The sequence below is a fragment of the Anticarsia gemmatalis genome, chromosome 1 (genome assembly GCF_050436995.1).
Source record: "Anticarsia gemmatalis isolate Benzon Research Colony breed Stoneville strain chromosome 1, ilAntGemm2 primary, whole genome shotgun sequence".
NCBI lineage: Eukaryota > Metazoa > Arthropoda > Insecta > Lepidoptera > Erebidae > Anticarsia > Anticarsia gemmatalis.
This window is the reverse complement of record NC_134745.1, coordinates 6,244,033-6,266,020: the sequence shown is the minus strand read 5'-3', so window position 1 is coordinate 6,266,020 and position 21,988 is coordinate 6,244,033. Positions and strand designations below refer to the sequence as shown.

Here is a 21,988-nt window from a genome sequence, read left to right as displayed (position 1 = left end):
GTTTTAGTTATGTACTTTGTAACTTTATAATAAAGCTGTTGAATCAAACGCGTTAGTCATTTAACACACACGAGTTAACCTCAATAAAAAGCGAAATCAAAGTATAGTATTTAACTAAACTTCTATTCAATTTCAATCATCTTTACATTTGACATGAATGAAAAATAATATGCATTCTTACAAAAACGAAACAACAAAATAGATCAAAATAAAATAGAACCTCGGGCCATATTGGTCGCAGTGAGAGAATAAATGCGAAGGTGAGCGTTCGAGAGCGGCTAGCTCTGGTCCATGAGGTTGGAGTCGACGCCGCCGGCGCCCGTCGAGTCCTTCAGGATCGACTCGAAGATGGGCTGTAGGTCGGGGAACGATTTGATCTGGGTCACGAAGTCCATCAAGTGAGGATTCTTTTCTGTAAAATACCAAAAAGAGACACTGGTTAGTAAAAGTCATAAATATCTATACGTTTGGTTGACCGCGCTAATCTACTGGTGAAGCAAAGAAACTACTAGTGCGAATTGAAAAAGTATTTAAGTGTTGGATAGCCTATTTATTGAGGAAGGCTATAGGCTATATAACATCACGCTTCGGCCAATAGGAGCAGAATACCAGTAAAAAATGTTCCAAAAACGGGGAAAATATGACCCATTCTCTCATGTGAAGTTGCGCGGGTCAGCTAGTAAATCAATATAAAACAAGCCAGCGAGTCTTAGGGCCCTTGGTATGATTGTCATTTTACCTGCTTCTGGTATCTGTAGGAGTGCGGCGGCCGCCCTGAGCGCGGACCTCTTGAGTTCATCCTGTTTCTCGTACTCCTGTTTCACTGAGTTCGCCTTTACCTTCATTGTGCATGTCGCTCTTAATGGCTCCACTAAGCTTTCTAACCCTGCATAAATAAAAAAACACAATGTTAGTATCATTTCCTTATTGAAATTACTGTAAACGCTGACACACAGTCAATAACCTTTTATATCACATAGCATATCATTTTCAATTACTTGATTTGTACAAAAACACAAAATTGTAATATTTTAATACGATATTTGTCCAGAAACTTCATTAAAAAAGAGCATATAGACGAGTAACTGTTATAAAACAAATAACTATTCAAAGTTTGCACTTACTCTGTAGAACAACAGTCGGGCAAAGCTGAGCCAGTCTTGCACACATGAGATACGTAAGCATCTTAATATCATAGTGATCACGTAGTCCATCCTCCACATGTCGTAGGAACTCAAACACATCGAGACGGTCCAGGCACGTGCCCAACAATGTGTACATGCATTCAAACGCCGCCTTCCTTAGGTCTAGGCCATCGTCCACTGAGTGCTTGAATGGACCCATTTCAACTTCTCGAATAAGCTCTTTCTGTGAACAAAATATATGGTTATAATAAATAATACGTAATAAATAGACCTTTATGAATACTCTTCCTAAGAAAATGTAAATATAAATATATGCAAAATATATGTATATAATATGTAAATATAAACTTTAAATATAATCTGGATAGGAATAGTAGATATACGTATATGAAACCTTTACGTACACGCATTCATTCATACGCTAGAGCTTGCACAATTCAAAATAGATGGCAACATAACACAATAACTGTTATGAAACTAAGTTAAGACACACCAAAAATACCTTCCATGCTGATATAGCGTTCTGATTTTACACTACAATTTCACTGCATATTTAATAAAAACACCTGTATTCTTGTACTCTTAGAAGACAGTACCACCTTTTTTATAACTTTTTATTTACTAAATGCACCTTACCTTAACTTTGGTCTCGCTGTAGATGGTAGGCAGTACTTGCGGCAACAAGTCTCTGATGAGGGAAGGTTTGTTGTGGGCAGCAGAGTTGAAGGCAACTAGTGCTACGCGTCGTACGCCCAGTTCAGGATCACGCAGCGGTACTAACAGCTCTGACATACAACCGCGGAGCAGCGGGTCGATAGCTTGTGGCTGGTGAACAAATAATAAAGTCAAATTAAATATGAAACAAAATAATATGAAAATAGATAATTTGCCGTGACTAACTAAAACTTGTGAACAGTCTTAAAATGCTCATTAATATACACGCTTACACTGCGAAGAAAGCAATTTAAATTGTCGAACTAGGAAATAATACTTATAGTATGGTAAATACAATATGTATTGTACCTGATCTGAAATTGTGAATTTGACGGCCGTGACAGCAGTTGTCCTTGTAAGTGGCTCGGGTGATTTGAGGAATTCCTTCAGGTGTGGTAATAAGTCTTTAGGCTCTAATAGACATAATTTTCCTAAGCATTCGGCAACCTGAAACACAAAACGATTTTCAGTGACATTTATTTCACAGCACAAAAATATTTTTGAAATATGGAGAGTTACTTACGACATTACGAGATCCTTCCTCCGCGCATTGACAGTGTTTGGAAAGCTGTACCCAAATTTCGGGAATGAACGGCCTTAGAGCTTCTACTCCCTCGGGAGTGCAGGATTCGCAAGAGATTATCTAAACAAAACACAAAGAATATTTTAAATAACGTGATATACAAGTACAAATAATATAAGAAGGATATTTTTTCGCATATTTCCTTACCTCCCTCAATGAGTGTAACAGTAAGTACTGTCGTTTGGGCTGTGCTTCGATCTCGCCCAGTATGAAAGGCAGGAACTCGGGCAGGTTGCCGACCGCGACGGAGCCGAGCGCGTAGCTTGCGGCAGATTTCACCTCCTCCGATGAAGGGGTGAATGAACTCAGGAGGACTTCTTTCAAGTTCGGTATGGAGCTTAGATCTCTGTAAAAGTATCAAGAACGCGTTTTTAATAAGAAAAATACATCACAATTATAGAATCTGTGAGCAGGAAATAGCACTTAATTTATACGATCACAGGAAGGGGAAAGAGTCAATAGTGTTCCTCAATTATCTTTAATAAACTAGTGAAATAAGTGTTTATGCTATGAAAATTCTTAGTTATTAATAACTACACCATGCCATATTCATTTGTTAGCGATGGTCAAACAGTGTAAGTAATTAAGAAACATGAATATGATCTTACAAATGTCTTCCAATCTCAGCGAGAGCGAGTAGCGCAAACATGTGATGAGCATCGGAGGCGGGTTGCGCCGCGTCCCGCAGGAACCCGCGCACCACCTCCAGGGCGTCGGAGCCGCCCTCCACCACCACGGCCGCCACGCACTTGGCCAGCGAGTGGAACGCCTGAGAAGACAACTTCAGTGGTCGACCGTCACAACACGTTATTGAAAAATAAAAATAAAATATGCAAAGGGGAAAACTATTGAATATGAATAAGTATTAAGAAAAATGTTGTAAAATAAAATAAAAAATAAATGGTAACTTAACGACATTGTAGTAGCAGAGCAGTAATTATAAGATGCAAAAATGAAACATGAGGCACAAAACGAAGTAGGTACCTTCTAGCGATTATCTCCGATTTATACACTTGATATGTCCATAAAATAAAAAATCAACCTCCATTAAAGATAATCAAATATTACATATCATATTAATCATTACAATTACTTAATATGGAACAGAAAATAATGGCTAACATCATAAAAATATTAGAGTACCTGTTTGATGTGATGTGCAGACGCATTGTGTTCGTGAAGACGGTGTACTGGAGCGACAAGGAGTGCCAGCAATTCGCGGCGCGAGCAACCAGCTACATCGGCCGCAACCAAGGCACTTAGTACACCAAGCATGGCTTTTAGAGCGCCACCTAACAAATTAAAACGGTATAGGTAATTCAATACGTTCAATTGTTATAAATTCAAATGTTAGGTACCTTTACGATTGTCGTATTGTTATAAAATGAAGTTAACCACGCGTTGCATGTTTCTTATAATGCATTATACGGGAATTAAGTAGTAAACATGCATTTTATCTTCTGCAGGTTACAATGGCCGTAGTCGCAATTTGATAGTGTAATTCCTGTATAATATGCTATAGTTCATATGCAACGAATGTTATAAATAATTGCACAGCACACTTTAGAAAGGAGTCATTTTGTACTTTAAAAAGTATGATAATAGACAGAGCATTGGGGTACCTTGCAGCAACGGCGACTTGGCAAGTGCGAGTATGTTGGGTGTGAGTGCGGCGCGCGCTTCGGGCGTAAGCGCGGCGGGCACGCGGATGCACGCGCCACGAACTAGTGTGAGAGCTGTCTGAGCGCAGTGCAGGTCCGCCTCGCATACTAGCGCGGGTACCTCCATCAGCACCTGCATACAACATACACATAAAAACAGATATCAAGAAATAAGGTCACAGTGTGAACGGTCTAGCGGTCAGTATTCCAAGATCTAGGTTCCGCGTTCACTGTTATATCTAGGGTCTTAAGAATTCTACAAACAATAGTAGTCAGACCGCAGCAGTCACGTGATTACACGTTCAACTGTGAATTCTAATCTCAGGACTCGAGCGCAGAAAGCAGGCCTCTTGAACGATGTGTTCAACTTCTTAAAAACTATTACGCCCATTATCTTGGCTTGCATGTTCACAACTTACCTTGCTCAAAAGTTCTATGCTGATAGCATTACTGTAGTTCTGTACAAGCGTGTCCAATAGCACCAGAGTGGACAATTTCAAGGCTCTCTGATTTTTCCTCAAGAACGATCCAAGAATTGGCACAGCATCAGTCTAAAAATACGTTATAAAATATAATAAGTTCACACTAATATAATGCAATCCAATAAAATAAGAATACTGTATAGATAAGTGTATATTTTATTACTTACCAATATAGGTCTCAAGTCAATACGCAGAGGAGATGAAGCCACCTTAGTAAGCGCTTTCACAGTGGTCAAACGTGTAATTTCGTTGCGTAGACGTTCTAAAAATATTGGCAGGCAGATCGGAAGTTCGGGCTAAAAGAAAATGTAACATTATTTTACAATCCATTCAACTTTTAACTGTTAATATTATGAAGTAAAATGATTATATCAAAAGTATAAGGTATTTATGCCTGGGTGTTTCAAGTAGTCGGCGAAGACCCGCAATAGCATAACGATACAACACTCTCACACAAAGAAAGGATTGGAGTTATGCCATATATAGCCTTACTGGGAATATTAATTAAAAGAAATTACCTTCGAAAGCTTCTACTGTATGCAAAAAGGTTAATAGAATAAATTATTTATCAGATACATACTTGTAAAAAGTCTCCAAAGTGGCAAAGCAGTTGTCCGCACGCAGCGATAGCGCGTTCCTTGACCTCTTGGTCCATATCTGTGGCGCGGAGTCGTACTAGAGTGCACTCGTACATCGCGTGGATGAACTGTTGCAGCTCTTCCGGTGGCGGCTCCACTTGAATGTTGCCGTCGGGACCCACGTTGTCTATCAAAAAAGTAGTTTTTTATACAGACGAAATGAAGTAAGAAACCCAATGAGTATAATTTTTTTATGCATAGAATCTAGCTTACCAGTTTCAGACAAATGAATTTGTACGTAAAGAAAGATAATTCAAACCTTTAAGAAAGATAAAGGGTCCTTTTCATGCCTAAAAACTTTTTTGTGGGCTTATCATGAGATATCAATTAGTAAGTTATTTATAGTAATATGAAGCGTGTGTTACCTAGCGGGCGCATGACCTTGACGAGCGTCTGCAGCACGCGCAGCGCCTCGGCCGTGACCTTGTAGAAGGGGTCGTGCACGCAGCACAGCACGGCCGGCAGCAGCGCCGCCACGTGGCCGCGCATCGTGGCGCCGCCGTGCCCGCGCACCAGGCACACCACGAACACCAGCGTCTCGATCTTCATCGACGACGCCGTGCCCTTGTCGCTGCACACAATATATCAATTAGATTACGGCCTGCATCCTTTATCCATGCAAAAGGGTGTGTACAACATGTTACTATAATACTAGGCTGATAAGTCCTAGGAGGTCACACTGCACGTACCATAGGTAAAAAGATATCATATCGCTTATGGTGTTATAGCAAAAGATTACTATGTTAAATTATTATGTATACGTACGTGAGCGCGGGCGTGAGTGCTCGGATGACGCGTGCGGCGTGGTCGGCGAGGCAGGCGGGCGCGGCGGCCAGCAGCTCGCGCAGCAGCGCCAGCGCACAGCCGCGCGCCCGCACGCTGCGACCGCGGATCACGCGCAGCGCGCCGCGGACCACGCCTCCCACCTGCACAAACAGACACATGTTAGTGGAAGTTAGTAAATAGTCAATTTAATGACACATTGAATTAGGCCTCGAATCCCGTAACGAGGGTTTATGTAGGTATTCCTTTAAGAACTGTAACAATAACTAATGTACATGAGTAATGTGAACGTACAATAGATAATAATACTGACAGTCCTGAATTATTACGAAAGACCATAAAAAATTAAAACTTCATAAAGAAGATCAATTTCAATGAATATTATTAATATTGTTACTTGGAACGGTAAAAAAAAACATTTAATACATACCCTTTGCAGAAGCAAAGCTTGCGGCGAGTTGTCAGTAGGCACGATGGTCATCTGCAAGGCTGGAGGAGGACGAGTCGCCCTCAACAAAGCTGTATACGCGCTCAGAATATCACATTTCACATTCTCTTCCCGCTCTGTAAAAACACATAATAATATCATTAAGAGCTTTTACTTGCAACTTTACCCATAGTTTTGTCCATGACAACATATGATATGAATATAATTTGACTGATGTATTCAATCAAATTGTTAGATCTATTAAATAAAACGCTACCTACTGTTATCTTTTGTCCAAAACACACTCACATTTTGCTGATAACTTTTTGTATCTAGATGAATTATTCTATTTGTAGCAAGTATATCTTTTTCTAGGTATATTACAATACTGTGGGTTAGTACTAAAACTTCGTCAAAGAAAAATCAAATAGTCCAAGATAAGAACCAACAAGGTATTTAGGTAAAAACAGTGTTTTACCTTTGAATCTGGCGATCAGAGCAGGCGACACAGTGATGTACATTTCGGCAAGCAGTTCGTGACGCGTCGCGATGACTGACTCTAAGCACTTGGCAGCTGCTCGGCGCACCTACGAACAAAGACAGAATATCTTTAGTCAAGCCTAATTCATAAAAGCACAGCAATTATATCGAGCTTGTCATCCACGGCTCCGTCTGCAAAGCTACAATAATAATAACACTCAATCAAAGCTTATTTTACGCCAGTACAGGATTTATCAGTAAAAACATAACACACAAAACTTCATTGTGCAAGAAAATTAAGCACGATGGTATAAAATTTCACTATCGTAATATTTATTTAGATCTAGGTCTTACCTTCCAGGACATATCATCATCATCAGAGTACTCTTCAGAATCAGACTCGGGGTCAGCATCAGGAGTAAAAGACTCGTCTTCCATCTCCTCGTCCTCGCCGCCGCCATCTTCTTCCTCATCCTCATAGTTATAGTTGGGATCGTATGTTATCATTTTAAGGCAGAGGTCGATTATCTATAAACAAACAATTCTTTAGTTTACAATACTTGATGGATAAGCAAAACAACATCAAAAAAGTTTGGTTATAGTTATCACACAATTATTGGCGGTAACAGGTTTAGTATAGAAACAATTATTAGTTTGGACATAAAATTACACCTAATCCCCACAGGGATAGGCAGAGATCAAAGATCAATTCCGTGTCCTAATAAACTTTACTTTTATTTATTTAGGCGTTATTAACCGGAACTAGAGATCCTGTATTCCAAGCTGTATGGATGAGAATGAAGCAAGGGAAGTTTGTAAGGATCTTACCAAGTAGCATTCCTTAGTCTCTGCAAACCCCCATAGGAACAAAGCGTTATGTTTATACATACATGTATTACTTGTTTATTTATAAAGTGTACTTACAGTGGGAATATGAGGTTGCACTTCTTTAGGACATTTAAGTACAAAAGCTTCGAGCGCTTGAAGACAATGTTCACGTAACTCTTCATCAGCGTCAGTTGAGTATTCTAAGACTTGAGGCGCTACACGCCACAATTGTTCACCAAATCTATGGCCTGCTTGACGACTGCAATGAAGACAGCAGTTGTTAGAAGATTCCATTTATGAATTATGTGTCTATTGTCTTAGTATAGAACAAATACTTATTCATTATACTAGTTTTCTGTGGAAACCACTTCATAAAACATTAAATATTAATATACATTATTGAAATCACACAACAAATTGTATAAGTTCTTCTAGTACAGTATTTTGTGAATGAAAGTGTAATACACTCATCCATCTTTTAGACATAGAGGACTTTCTGTAAATAAAGGAAGCTCTCTCCTTTGAATCACTAGTATGTAACAAATGGACATTTGCTAGACCTATAAATTATTATGTATCATGATTTTACTAAAAAAATCCCTTGTGAAATCAGGGACTGATCTATGGTTTCGTAATAGGTGCAATGTACTTACCAAATAGAAGCAATACACTGTATATGGGTGCGGCTAACACTGGAAGAAGTCGAGGAGCTTAGACCTTCCAACAGATGATCAATGAGTTTGTTGTAGAGAGATGCATTGCATGACATGACCAGGTGGGACAATGCAACTATGGTGCGTTTGCGGACAGCCTGTACAATAACATATAATATTTATGATTTTGTTAGCACAGAGGTTTTAAAAAGATGTATAAAAATTAGATAACATTTCCATATATTTGTGAAGTTTATTTATAATGGTATTCTAATGACTATTCTAGTAAACTAAAATAATTATTATGTTTGTAGGCATATGCTATATGCCTACAATGCTTAGATTAGATAATGTACAGTATACCAAACCAAATTCACTACTTAAACTAGAATCTAGTTCATCACACACTTTTATTTATGATAAAGAAAACACCCATCATTCATGTTATTGTAATGAAACATACCTGACGTGGAGAAGCCAACTGGGGTAGCAGGGAATTGAGCAGCATAGGATGGAAGGTGATCAAGAGTCCGCCAAATCTGCTCAACAGATCGGCCAGTATGTCCAGAGCCTCCAGCTGGACTGACACATCTTCTTGCTATAAACAGCACGTATTTTTAAAACTTCACAAGGTTATAACTTACATTTTAATATCAAATGTCTTATGGTTCCCCATAATAAGTAGCTTAACGTAGTCAGTGCCCTCGACATGTCTGTGCGTTTCGTAATGCAACACAAGGTATTAACAAAGATATTTTATCTAATTACAAGAAAAGTTGTCTTGACCAATAATTATACAAAAAAAAGGTATTTAATTCACTTGTCTAGCCATTACAAATATAATGTTTTGCATTATGTTAACACTATATAAAATATATATATATCACAATACCTTCTCAATAGCACTGCTAAGTTTCCCAGTTATTTTCTTGCACACATTAGCTGCCAATGTATTAGATCCTAGTGGAAGTTCAGATATGACAGTCTTCAAACCGATGCTGCTGATGTCTCTCAGCTGCTCTGTGTCTGACAGCATGTTTGCACACAGTGTATCCACAATACCTTCCACCTGATACTCTTTCACTTTGTTCACAAGGGGGCCCAAACTGCAAAGTACTTTGGGTCAGTACAACTTCAATAATATTTATTATATTGTTAGATACAAAGAGCACTTACCATTTCACAGCTAAATTTTGAACTTCACCATTCTTATCTTCCAACAAACGAAGGAGCATTTTCACAACTTTCCTTTCAGAATCATCATCAAGTTTTATACTGTCCTTTTGTAACTCAGTCATCAAATCATTGGTAGCCATAAATCTGAAGTCTTTATCAGTAGACGTCATCTGAGGACATTTTATCAATTAAAATGTTATATACGCAAATAACCAATCAATGTTATTAGAAGAACGCCGGCTTACCTTCTCGAGAAGATTTGCAATTTGATAGGATACACTAGCCATTTTGTAAAGTGTTCAGTCTCCGAAATCACAACAGAAAACTATAAAAGCCAAATAAAGACAGAGTTATCAATTTATCACGTGTAATTGGCGAAGAAAAAACATTTGAATGATTATTCGGGAATTAAAAGCGACAAATCGAAAACTTGCTTCGTGGTGCTCCGCTAAAATTGTATAGACAAAATAGGATGGAAGGTTGACTTGTCAAAATGCAATCGTAGTTTATGAAAATACGATTTACCAAAAACTACAAATCGATTCCTTCAATCAGTCGAGTATTATGACATAAGTGGTAAGGCATTTAATGCTGTATCTACATCAGCTTATGTAAGTTTTTAGAGAAGAAGTCGATCTCGACGTTATTTTAGTTTGGATTTGAATGGGCATTTAGGTGTGTTTGAGCTTTAAAAGCACATAGGTTTGCATTTGCATCTTATCAATGTGTTGAGAATATGCATTAGGTGTCCGTTGCGTGCCCCGAAGTGAACTCAAAGAATTGGTGCTGTCATTCGATCTCATGATTTAAATTACCTATATTATATGCGTATTTGTCTGAGCATAATTTATATTGTATCGAAACTTGCTTGTGAATGCCATGTCAACGTTGGTTTTCGTCCACTCAACTCGATGTGAACACAGCATTTTTATTAGCTTTACTTAGCAACCCTAATCACCTACATGACAATGACAGCACGTTGATAGTTGTCAATGTCATTTCTAAAAATGCTGTTGTGTTTTGGTTTTTAGGTTAACCATCAGAATAGTAGGAGGTTATGTGATTGAATTCTCTAAATTTTGACTTAAAGTGATGCTACTGATACTTTAGGTATTACCTAAAATAATCTGTATATAATGTCCTCGAATATGGATTTATTCGTTATTAATAGGTGCGTAAAATTAATAGTATACTAAATTTAAACTACAAAGTTTCATACTTTTAAAGTAATTTTGTGTTTTACTATAATACACAGGTACAAAGACGACAACGAGGGTATAGATATAGCTGAACAAGAAGCTAAACACTTGGAAAACTTAAAAAAGAGAATCGCAGAGAGAAAATCAGCATTTGTTACAAAAAAGCCAGCTGCAGTTATAACTCTCAAACCACAGAAAGTAGAAGAAAGCCACATACCAGAAAAAGTACAAAAAGTTGATATCAAACAAGTAAAAGATGACAAGACTACTCAATCAGAACAAGAAACAGTTACTGAAACTACTGAAAGTAAAAAACAGAAGCAAGAAAGTAAAAAACCAAAACTGTCCAATGAGTACAAAGTCTTAGGTGTTAGTGACTTTGAAAAGAAGATTAAGGTAAATAAATATAACATTACTACATTTTATAGTTTTAAACAATAATCATTGTGTTTTACACAAAATAAACAACTAACATATACCTAGCTAAAAATATAAAAATCATATTTACACTCAATTTTTTTATATTCTATGAGTATAATAATCTAAATCTCATTTTAATTTATTAGTTAAATATTAAATTAATTGTGTTAATTTTATTTAACAGGTTTCCCGAGTGCTACCATATTGGCTATCACACCCAATTAACATTTCAACAAAATTGAAGACATCATCATGCCCTGTAGAAGAACAAGATTGGTTACACAGTTCACTAAAGGCCATTCTATTAAGTGAAGGAGTCACCAATCTGTTTCCAGTACAGGAGAAAGTAATACCTTTTGTGTTAGATGAACACAAATCAACCTATCCATTCTGGCCACATGATATTTGTGTATCAGCCCCAACTGGCAGTGGGAAAACATTATCATTTGTTTTACCTATAATTCAGGTATTATTAATTCCAGATAACACAGATTCATTAATGTATAATATCACATTAAAATGTCATGTTAATTTGAATATACATTTTCAGATTTTAATGAATGAAATTGGATGCCATATCAGAGCTTTGGTTGTATTACCTGTTCAAGAATTAGCAGCCCAGGTTGCCAAGGTATTTAAGAAGTATAGTGCAAAGACAAGGCTAAAAGTTGCACTTCTAGGTGGCTCCACACCATTACAGCAAGAACAGCAAAATTTGATGCGATATAGTATGTACAACTATTATTTTACTGCATATTTCAACTTATTGATTCACAGTTTTTATTCCTTTGCTTATTTTATTCCAGCTGAATCTTCAGGGTGGGTTAGTGAAGTAGACATCATAGTATGCACAGCAGGCAGACTTGTTGAGCATCTTCAAAACACAGAGGGATTTTCTCTGAAACATTTAAAGTTTCTAGTTATAGATGAAGCTGACAGAATAATGGACCACATACAGAATGACTGGCTGTATCATGTTGATAGACATATTAAACTAGAGAATGAGTTGATGACTGGAAGACATTCTAATCTCACATGGAGTAGTCTTGTTGAACAAAGGCCACCTCCTCATAAGCTGTTGTTCTCAGCTACTTTGTCACAGGATCCTGAAAAGTTAGAACAGTGGGGATTGTTCCAGCCAAAACTGTTCTCATCAGCAGCTATCACAAACTATGATGATGAAGATCAGATCAGATTGTATGCAACCCCAGAAGAATTAGTTGAACAGAGTGTTACTTGCGAGGCTGAACATAAACCACTTGTCCTTTATCATTTCCTGGTAGATCAAAAATGGGACAAAGTTTTGTGCTTCACTAATGCAGCTGAATCAGCCCATAGATTAAGTGTACTCTTGAATACTTGGGGTACTGGCAAATTTAAAGTAGCAGAACTGTCATCAGCTCTAGATAAGTCAACCAGGGAAAGTGTATTGAAAAAGTTCACCTCATCAGAAATTAATGTGTAAGGTTTTAAACAATTACATTTTTAAAAACATGCTTAAAACTCAGAAACTAACTAATGTTTGTAATCTTTCAGGTTAATTGGAACTGATGCACTTGCAAGAGGTATTGATATTCCAGACTGTAACTATGTTGTTTCATATGATCCACCAAGGAATATAAAAACATACATACACAGAGTAGGGCGCACTGGGCGAGCTGGTCGTATTGGACATGCAGTTACTATACTGTTACCAAACCAAGTTAGCCTTTTCAAGGTAAATAATATACCATTATGATTTAAATCCGTAACTATTTCATGTTATACACAGACTTATGTTTTGTTGTTAATACTTCATTTTAAGCTATCTTAAACGTTGTTGTGTTGTTTATTTTTCAGGAACTAATTCAATCAGGTGGAAAAGCTCAACTACCGCAAATACAAATAGAAACAAGCATTCTTGAAAACCTTTCAGATGGTTACCATCAAGCAATAAGTGCAACAAAGCAGCAAATTCATGCAGAAATTGATTCAAAAGTTAAAAAGTCCATAGAAATTAAAAGGCGATTAAAATCAAAACCACAGAAACGTAAACTTGGAAATGTTTAGTAAAATTTTATGCAAAATGTTTTAAAATAATAAAGTTACAGAATGTTAAATCTACGATTTGGTCTTTTAATATTTACAGGCTCACGAAAAAATATCTTTACAGAATAATGTACAAATATATTTTTTTAATCCTTTACTCTAAGATCAGACGAAACATTTGGTTACAGACTACAAAGAAAAACGAAACAACTCCCATTAAAACAGAATACATGAAAAAAGACGTATTTGTAAAATAGCCCGAAATATATAAATAAATTAAGGCGATTTTAATACAGTTTATCATCATTACATGTACATCACTACAACAATTCTGACAGAATAACACACAACTGTCAAATTATAAGTTGACTTTTGACGTAAACTTTCGTTAGAAACTTCCCCATTCAAGTTCAAAATAATTTAAAGTTAAACGAATTGTACTGAGTGAAACTGCAACAATAAATATTATTTTCCCAGTGCTACATTGAAAAATCAAGATAATCTTTATTGCTTAAATATGACTGTGTTACTTTCGCAGTTAAAAACAGTTCAAACTTCGTGTAAAGTTTCTAACATCGAGGCTGATCTATTTTACCCAAAATTAATACTTTTTGAAGACAAAACAAGTGTTCATATCGTGGATTTAGTTAGTAAGACTGAGGAGAACGCGAGTGAAAATGGCATTCATACATTTGAAGACACCATATCCAATAAACTATTACTTGAAAACTTATTGTGGCTTGTTTTCAAATCTGGAGAAATCATGGTAATAGATGTTTTGAAAGGTACTCGTACTAATATTCTTAACGAGAACAATATCAGCTTGAAGATCTACCAGGTTGGACAGTATGAAAATCGCCTTTGTTTCCTCAGTGAAAGTGGCGATACATTTGAAATTCCATACAGTACTAAAGAACTGGTGAGAAAAGTAGCAGAGAGCACCAATGAATTACCCTTACCTTTTAAAAAAGTTCATATATCACATGCAAGTGTTAAGACAAAGTTTCACTGTGTGTCTGGAGTAAATCTTTTTATGGAAGAAGGAGCTGTAATGGTAAAATGTCCTGTAACTGGCATAAAAGAAGCCCTTTCAATTGAAGAAAAGTTAAGTTGTCTAGCAACATGGAGAGATTATGTCATATTTGCTAATGTTAGCAATATGTGGATAGTTGATATAAAAGATGCTCAAGTAGTGTTTGGGTTTGAGAAGACTGAAGCAAACTATTATCCTGTGCTGGCACATAATGATTTGTTTTATTACTTACTTTGGGATGGTGAGCAGGTGAGCCTCAATACATAAATATTATCTTTTTTTATTAATCAATGTCTAAAGCAAGATATAAAAAAATACATGACACTTACTATATGATTTAGTAATTACTGTTAATCATAGTTTTGCAAGGAAAATTGAATATCCTTATTTATTTTTTAACTCCTTCAAAAGTACCTGTATATTAAGTCGCTGATTATAATAGTTATTTACAGTGCTAACTAATATAACATAATGTTTTACCCTTTTTACCTTTGTCATTCCAGGTGCAGATTTGCTGTGCAGGCTTCCCCTCATCATCTGCAAAACATCCAGGAAGTAATGATATTTCTGATAGTTTTAACCAAACTCTCACTTCACAAGATACTCTCAAAGCTCAGTTAAATACTTTGAGAGAATCTATTACTACTGCTACCAAGCCTGCTAATGTTCTACCACAATTACAATCACTGTTTGAAGCAATAGATGACCTTAGTTATCTTATTGAAACTATGGAGAAATTATGCCAAAACAATCTCAATTATAAATCTATACTGTACCCCCTTCAAAAGAGAATATTTGCCTCAAATGACAATGACTTGATTAATATGGTCAGTGATTTGTCTATCAAAATAGATTTAGTTGAATACATACAATTTACTGGTAATAACAGTTACGAAAATGTAAATTTGTTTGAGCAAAACTATAAGGAACTTTGTATAACTTTTATATCTAAACAAGACTTTGATATTGCTTCTATTTGTTGGCTGAAATATTCTCAGTTGAAGTTGCCTATTTCTCCAGATGATGTTGTTAACATTCTCAATGCTATAAGCAATACAACTAAAATTGCTTCCATTATAATCTGGTTAAAGAATTTTGTTCCTTCTTTATTGGAACAAAATCCATTTTACATAGACATATTTGTGCGATGGGCAACTGAAAGGGTTTTTATGCTTGAACAGTCTGCATACTGGCCAAAAATAGGAGTGAAATTTGTTGAAGAGATTACTGTTATACTAGAAACTTCTTTCAAATCTATTTCTGTAAGACCTATATCTATGGATGACCTAGATTTGCTTAAAACTAGAATAAGTTATATCATAGAATTAAAGGAGAAGTATAAAATTAATATGTTACTCAATGAATTGAGTTCTCAAAGCCCAAATGAAGTTGCTTTGATAATGTTACGGAGATGTTACACAGAGGATCTTGAGATGTTTTTACAAAATTATCTACCATCTTATGCCATGCAGTGCTTATTTGATATGGACGACATCTTAATATCGTATATTGAAAGTGAAGCGGCCAGCAGTGGCGGCGGTATAGACGGAACTCGCCTTAAAATGTTGCTGGAAGCATTTCACTCATATAATAATAAACTTGAATGTTTATTACAAGTGTTAAAAGTGTTAGATGTACCATGGAACCCGTCAGTTCTTGATCTTGCGGTTGCTACTGTAGCAGACGTAACCAAGAACTTTACAACATCTGATACAGAAAGACTTCTTTCACTTGAGATACAGAAAGAAATAAACTATGCCAATGTGAAAGTTGTGTTGAAGAAATATAATTTTCCAATGTCATGCACAGACTATCTGCTAGTTCTTCATAAAATAGTGAGTGCTCCAGTAATAGAACTGGATGACCTGAATGTGATTACTAGTGTAATGCCTGTATATACAAACTATGGCAATGTTTTATACATAGAAAGATGCCTACAAGATTGTGAGACCAAAACTGCATTAAATTATTTCAATAATTTATCAACAAAAGATAAAAAGCTATTACTTAGAACTGTTGTAGCAAAGTATGATCAGATTATAAATGGACAGACAAATAATATGACCATAGAAAGGAATTACATAGATTTCATAAAAGGAACACAGCTTTTGAATGAAACTGAATTGAATAATATTGAAACTCTGTATCACTTTAAAAACTCATATAATTTACTGCTAAGTATAAATGAAATATACAATGAGAGTGCCTGTGAAAACACAGTCAGTACTTGGATCCGTGAAGATGGTGCTACAGCAAGTTCAGGTCGCGGCGGAAGTGTCATTCAACTTACACAAGCATGTCAATCTCAGCACTCTATTCTTATGTCACTGTTGCGTAGCACTTCAACATGTCACGAAGTACGAAAACTTGTGGAATATCTCATAAGATTATTCTCGAAAAAAGATGTGTCAGCAGATGACTTCATGGCAATTTTATCCCAATTTAAATTTGGAGAAAATTCTAAACTATTATTGGATTCCTATAACGTTTTGATTGAACTAGCTGCAAGTTGTAGTGAAGAATATCTGCACAATTTGATGAGTCAACTATCTTTGTTGAATACTCTTATAAATGCTAGTATAATTGTGAAGAATCTGTCAATAGCATGGAAGTTCCACTATATATTTTTACCGATTTCATCCAGCACTGCTATAAACGACTTAATAAACTTCTACAAAAATAAACAATACCCAGAAGATAGTTCAGCAGATTTATTGAATGTACACAGTAAATGCGACTTTACTTCACTCAGGTTAATTTCAAATATTTTACTGGATGGCGATATAATAAAGAATTGCAGTGACGACTTATCAGAATTAACTAAAAGACTGTTAGGAAAAGTAGTCACGTCCCAAGAACTTGATGAAGTGTTGATAACAAGTCTGCTACTAGTAATCAGAGCTTATGAAGAAGACAGTTCGTGGGTCCTTGACGTGCTAAGGGGACAAAACGAGTTCCTACCACATCATATTCTGTGCTACCTCTCTTCGCCTCCGATTCGTCGCACGTTTGTGTTTGATAACGACTCATTTAATAAGGAGATAGGAAACTCAGTAACTTATCCCCCACAGTATATTTTGAAGTCTAAATTCAACATCAATTTAGCAGACGTCGCCTTACCTGAAAACAGTGAAGAAACTTGGGATGTAAAAGTTATACTATTTTACGTTTTATTACAATTCCCCGATACACCTTTTGATCGTTTAGTGGAATTTTGTCGGTCGCTTAATATTTCTACCAATGATGGATTATCTCTTCAATTGATAGCTTTGCTTTCGACTTGGGAATTAAAGTATAAAATCATAACAGATGATCTAGGACATCAACAGATTTCAATTGAAAATGACGAAAGCCAATTGAATAAATGTTTTGTAGTTTGGGATAGCATTGAAAACAAAGATTTACTGAAGGATATATTGAACGATTTTTGGAAAGATGGGGAAATAACATTACATGGTCGTGTTGTTTCCATAAATCCTTATTACTATGAAGTGTTCTTATGTATCTATCGCCTCATTTTTGGCACTACGTGTGAAATAAGAAACACTAAGGAATACTTTCTGTTACACTTTCTAAAAGAATACAAGCGAAAAAGTACTCCAAAACAATACGAATACGAGCTGTTTTCTGTAAAGGGAATGTTTCCAGAAATTGGTCATTTCAGGCTACCGTTCCATCTATTCATGCGAGAGGACATGTGGGCTAATTTGAAATCTGAGATAACACTGGAAACATACGAACGGTGGCTCCCCGCTGTAGCCTTGCTTTCGTTAGACTCTAACGGACAAACGGCGAGAGACATGATTTGCAGTAATGCAGTGAAGCAAACAATGACAAATCGAAAACGTAATGAGGAGGCTGACACAGATACCAAACATGAACCATGGCGGCTGACGAGTCAAGAAGAACCTTTGTTACGTGCAGCTCATCGATGTGTTAGGCATATTGCTAATATGGAATGGGCTGGTGCGTGTCTTTTCTACGTGTTACAAGGTTGTGCCCGTGGAGCAGACCAAGTCGCCGCTGCTCATCTGTGCTATCAGTTTGCCCAACGCTGGGCTGCTTTGCAACCCGGAAATCGTGCTGTTCGACAAATGGAACGTCTACATTCAACTCTTTCCACGCGTCACGCTTTACATAAAATTGATTGGGCCTGTGAAGAATTTCTTCGACTTTCAACTGAACCAGCTCAACTTATTCGTACTTTGTATCTGCATTCTGATTTTGTGTCTAAAATGAATCGCCACGATGTAAATCGAGCTGTAAACGAGATAGCAGACAAAAATGGTATCAATGTCAGCTCCATTAGAATCCAAATATTAGAAAATATACTTGATAAATCTAATGCTGATAATAAGAATATCACTGTTCTAAATATTAAGGAGTTAATGACCGCAAAGTTCATATTAAAAGCAACTTGTCCTAAAATGGGAGCTATATACTTGTCGCGGATCGCTTTCGATGATGAAAGTGATAATAACAAATCGAAAAAATTAAGAGCCCTGCAATGTCTTATGAGTGTGGTAGACTCTGACACAGCCATCAAAGTAGCTAACAAAGAACGAGACGCTCTTTGGTTATCACTCTTAGAACTATTTAGCATCGTTAATTTGGAAAGCGTGGACATGCCTTGGATTGCGGCAACCTTTGCTCACGATAAAAACCGCGGATTGGAGCAATTGTTACAAGCTGTTGAAGGAAATGCAGATGGTTTAAAAATCGCTGCTCAACTTGCATGTAGGTTTGGTTCTGCGCAAATTATTCGTAGTCTTATCCCCCTACTTTTACGTGCTGGGTTATTTGAGGAAATGATACCACTGTTATTGAAACTAACATCACAACTTGATAACATTATATGCTCTGCATGGCGAGCAGTTATTCTATCACCATTTCAACGCGCAGATTATCCTATAACGGAACGACAAAGAATTAAATGCTTGAATGCTATTAATTTACTACCAATATGTCCTCTAATAAAAGATGAAGACTTGGTAGAAATATGGAAAAATTGTTTGAGATGTAAATGTTTCGGTCTTGGTTGTTTGGTACTACCCTACATGACCTCTCAAACAAGGCAGAAATTGACAGAGCTTCAGAAAATTGATAGAAGGAATCTTATAGCAAGTTTGAAAAACTTACATTCTGAAACATATCTTGTATCAGGTGCTATGCATGTCATTGAAAGAATGGCATCTAGAGCTTACAGGTAATAATACCTATAGGAGTGTATTAGGTATCATCAATTGAGAATAAGTTAGCTACTTGTATGAACCTTCCTTATAATATCATAATGTAAACTTATTTATTATATTCTGTGATCTAGACAATAACAGAAATATGTGAAAACCAATTAATCTTGTTGTAATATTTAATTATATTTTTTAATTTAAGTATAGTGAGTAAGAGCAGTGCTTTGTATTCTCATAATGATTAACTTTGCATACTTTTTATACTTATAATATGGTGCTGAATTGCAGGAAATAAAAATATATGTTATCCTAAATTAAATTTTATTTACATTCCATATTCACAGCTTTTTGTCTAACATAAGGATTACAAGTAAATGCTAATGATTTAATGTATGATGCAGCTGGGCATAACATCTCAAAAAGAGGACCGTATATTCCATGGCCTTGGGCCAACTTCTCTGGCGATTCTCCAGAATTGTTAGGTTTTTTAGCTATTTCTACCATATCCTCTCTGAGGAATAAAACCAGAAGTGTTGACTTACAATGGCTAATTGCTGCTGCTAAGTGGAGTGGAGTTTGTTCTGTAACAAAGTGCAACATGTGTTAAGTGAAGAAAGATAATAAATCAAGTATTGCCTATGAAGACTACTAATTTAGTTTTACCTAATATTAAGAAATGAGAATATTTTCTATGTGTCTCTAGTTGGACTGAGAGGAAGACGATTCAACAGTGGGTAGAAGTGGGCTGAATAGGTAGATAGATTTGTCTATAGTTAGGTTATAGTCTGGACCAACACAAAGTAGTTCTTACAAATAATGTAAAATTTTATAATATTTAAAATAACTTTATAACTCACCTCCATCAGATACAGCAGCTGGGTCAGCTCCAGCAGCCAAGATCCTAGCTGCAGCAGCATAATTATTCCAATTGCAAGCTGAATGTAGAGGAGTCCATCCTAGTTGTGTTTTAGTGTTCACATTGGCCCCAACACTGACTAAATATGATATGACTTCAACATGGTTGCTGTACGCTGCACGGTGTAGGGGTGTGTACCCATCAGAATCTTGAGCGTGTACTAAGCCTGGCTGTTTTAATAACAACTCTTTTAATGTATCCAGTTCCCCATTTTCTGCTGCCCATAATACATGGTCAATGGGATTTGCTGTAAATAAAAAAAATGCACTTAATAGTTTGTTAATTAAGTTGTTAGGTCATGTGTGAGTTACCCAGTTTATTTTTATTATTTCTATTTAATTTTTAATAATACAATTTACAATTAAAATGTTTGTTTTGTTTGGTATATTTCCAATCGTAATTACCTACGGAGCAAGAAGTTAGCCGACTGTTTATATTATTATGCAGTTGTGAATAGTTTACAATCTCCAAATACTTAAAAAAAGTTATTAGTAAGTAAGTATTGATAAGATTTTATACCTTTTGGATCCTTTATGGTGTCAACATCTTGATCAGCGTCATCCCACCCAGATACAAACATACCAGAAGTTTCGGGATTCTTTTTGCATCGCTCTATTTCTTCATGTATTTCCGAAAAACTCCTCACTTGAGTTTCTTCGTCTTCCGTATCAGACATTTCGACTTCAGATGATTTACGATGACTCACTGGTTAAGTTCAAAGGATTTTATTTATGTACAATATATATTTTGTATAAAATGTAGAATAGTTACGGTATTGTACGAAACTATTCAGAAACCAAAACAAAACGGGAATACCGTGAGAAAAGCGGCTTACTGGTATTAATTTCATTGACAGTTCTTCTATATCTCCAATCTCTATCTATGGTCAGTAAGCTGTTTTAATTAATCGACTACTAATTAAGTTTACTTGTTTTTGCGTTCAACGTTCCTTCAATATTTTATTCCCTCGTTATAATACACAGTTCATATTATTTTTATATATCCTCCAGCCCAACGACTCCAGAAGCACTTGATTTGGCGCCGAAAAATGCAATCAAAATGCGCATTCTAATTTCTAATGTACGTAGATTATATTTTCTGCTTGATTCATGAAGGTTAGGGTTGCTTGGAAGGTCAAGACGAGATCATTCTACAGTTGTCTTAGTTCTAAGTTCATAAGCTTTTATTCTCTTAGGTTAGTGATAAAAAGAAGTAGGAAGGCCCGTCCCTGATCCTCGGATCATATCTCTTTCCACTCCGGGAGTCTAGTCTACTAGGTACCAATTTCGGAAATGCAAAAATAAAATAGACAATGACAAATTCAAGTGATTAAATACCTACCAATCTTCAGTTGTTTAGCATAAGACATAAAGTTAATTTAGTTACACTAAACATAATTAAAGGCTACCTGCATTTATAACACAAATTTTAATAGTCTATCAAAAGTTCTAATACGCTTTACAAGATTACATTAGTTTATTAAATGTAACAAAAATCTTTTTATTACCGTAAGTCTCTAATATTATGTAAGTAGGCAGCGAGGTATTTGACCGGTAATTTAAAAAAACATTTTTTCTTTTCTTTTTTTATCTACAAATACCAAACACTAACTTTTATTTGAATAACAACACTG

General features: G+C 36.0%; 4 protein-coding genes across 6 annotated transcripts; 2 read left to right on the top strand and 2 right to left on the bottom strand.

Moving 5' to 3' along the window:
* Window positions 1-96: 96 nt before the first annotated feature.
* On the bottom strand, window positions 97-10,053 carry Cand1 (Cullin-associated and neddylation-dissociated 1). 2 transcript variants are annotated; one of them, XM_076115157.1, is made up of 24 exons: window positions 9,816-10,053; window positions 9,571-9,740; window positions 9,287-9,500; window positions 8,858-8,992; window positions 8,395-8,552; window positions 7,838-8,000; window positions 7,268-7,441; window positions 6,912-7,020; window positions 6,437-6,570; window positions 5,989-6,149; window positions 5,589-5,794; window positions 5,166-5,350; window positions 4,753-4,881; window positions 4,523-4,654; window positions 4,065-4,236; window positions 3,586-3,734; window positions 3,051-3,223; window positions 2,590-2,788; window positions 2,383-2,502; window positions 2,169-2,306; window positions 1,782-1,970; window positions 1,125-1,368; window positions 740-886; window positions 97-412 (listed from the first exon to the last, which is right to left on the bottom strand). In XM_076115157.1, exons 1-24 carry the CDS (start codon window positions 9,855-9,857, stop codon window positions 279-281), a joined length of 3,777 nt encoding a protein of 1,258 aa, XP_075971272.1. In that variant the 5' UTR covers window positions 9,858-10,053; the 3' UTR covers window positions 97-278. The 2 variants fall into 2 exon arrangements, with proteins under 2 accessions (XP_075971272.1, XP_075971282.1); XM_076115167.1 differs by having other exon boundaries at window positions 3,051-3,211.
* A 502-nt stretch (window positions 10,054-10,555) lies between these two features.
* On the top strand, window positions 10,556-13,292 carry Dbp73D (putative ATP-dependent RNA helicase Dbp73D). Its single transcript, XM_076115086.1, has 7 exons — window positions 10,556-10,741; window positions 10,826-11,165; window positions 11,374-11,655; window positions 11,740-11,917; window positions 11,996-12,650; window positions 12,726-12,906; window positions 13,029-13,292. Exons 1-7 carry the CDS (start codon window positions 10,707-10,709, stop codon window positions 13,236-13,238), a joined length of 1,881 nt encoding a protein of 626 aa, XP_075971201.1. The 5' UTR covers window positions 10,556-10,706; the 3' UTR covers window positions 13,239-13,292.
* Window positions 13,293-13,602: 310 nt separating this feature from the next.
* On the top strand, window positions 13,603-19,758 carry rod (kinetochore component rough deal). 2 transcript variants are annotated; one of them, XM_076115081.1, is made up of 3 exons: window positions 13,771-13,983; window positions 14,091-14,499; window positions 14,754-19,758. In XM_076115081.1, the coding sequence occupies exons 1-3, from the start codon at window positions 13,895-13,897 to the stop codon at window positions 19,458-19,460; spliced, it is 5,205 nt and encodes a 1,734-aa protein (XP_075971196.1). In that variant the 5' UTR covers window positions 13,771-13,894; the 3' UTR covers window positions 19,461-19,758. The 2 variants fall into 2 exon arrangements, with proteins under 2 accessions (XP_075971188.1, XP_075971196.1); XM_076115073.1 differs by having other exon boundaries at window positions 13,603-14,499.
* Window positions 19,744-21,229, bottom strand: LOC142973429 (ankyrin repeat domain-containing protein 49-like). Its single transcript, XM_076115098.1, has 3 exons — window positions 20,875-21,229; window positions 20,297-20,602; window positions 19,744-20,020 (listed from the first exon to the last, which is right to left on the bottom strand). The coding sequence occupies exons 1-3, from the start codon at window positions 21,029-21,031 to the stop codon at window positions 19,761-19,763; spliced, it is 723 nt and encodes a 240-aa protein (XP_075971213.1). The 5' UTR covers window positions 21,032-21,229; the 3' UTR covers window positions 19,744-19,760.
* Between the last annotated feature and the right edge of the window lie 759 nt (window positions 21,230-21,988).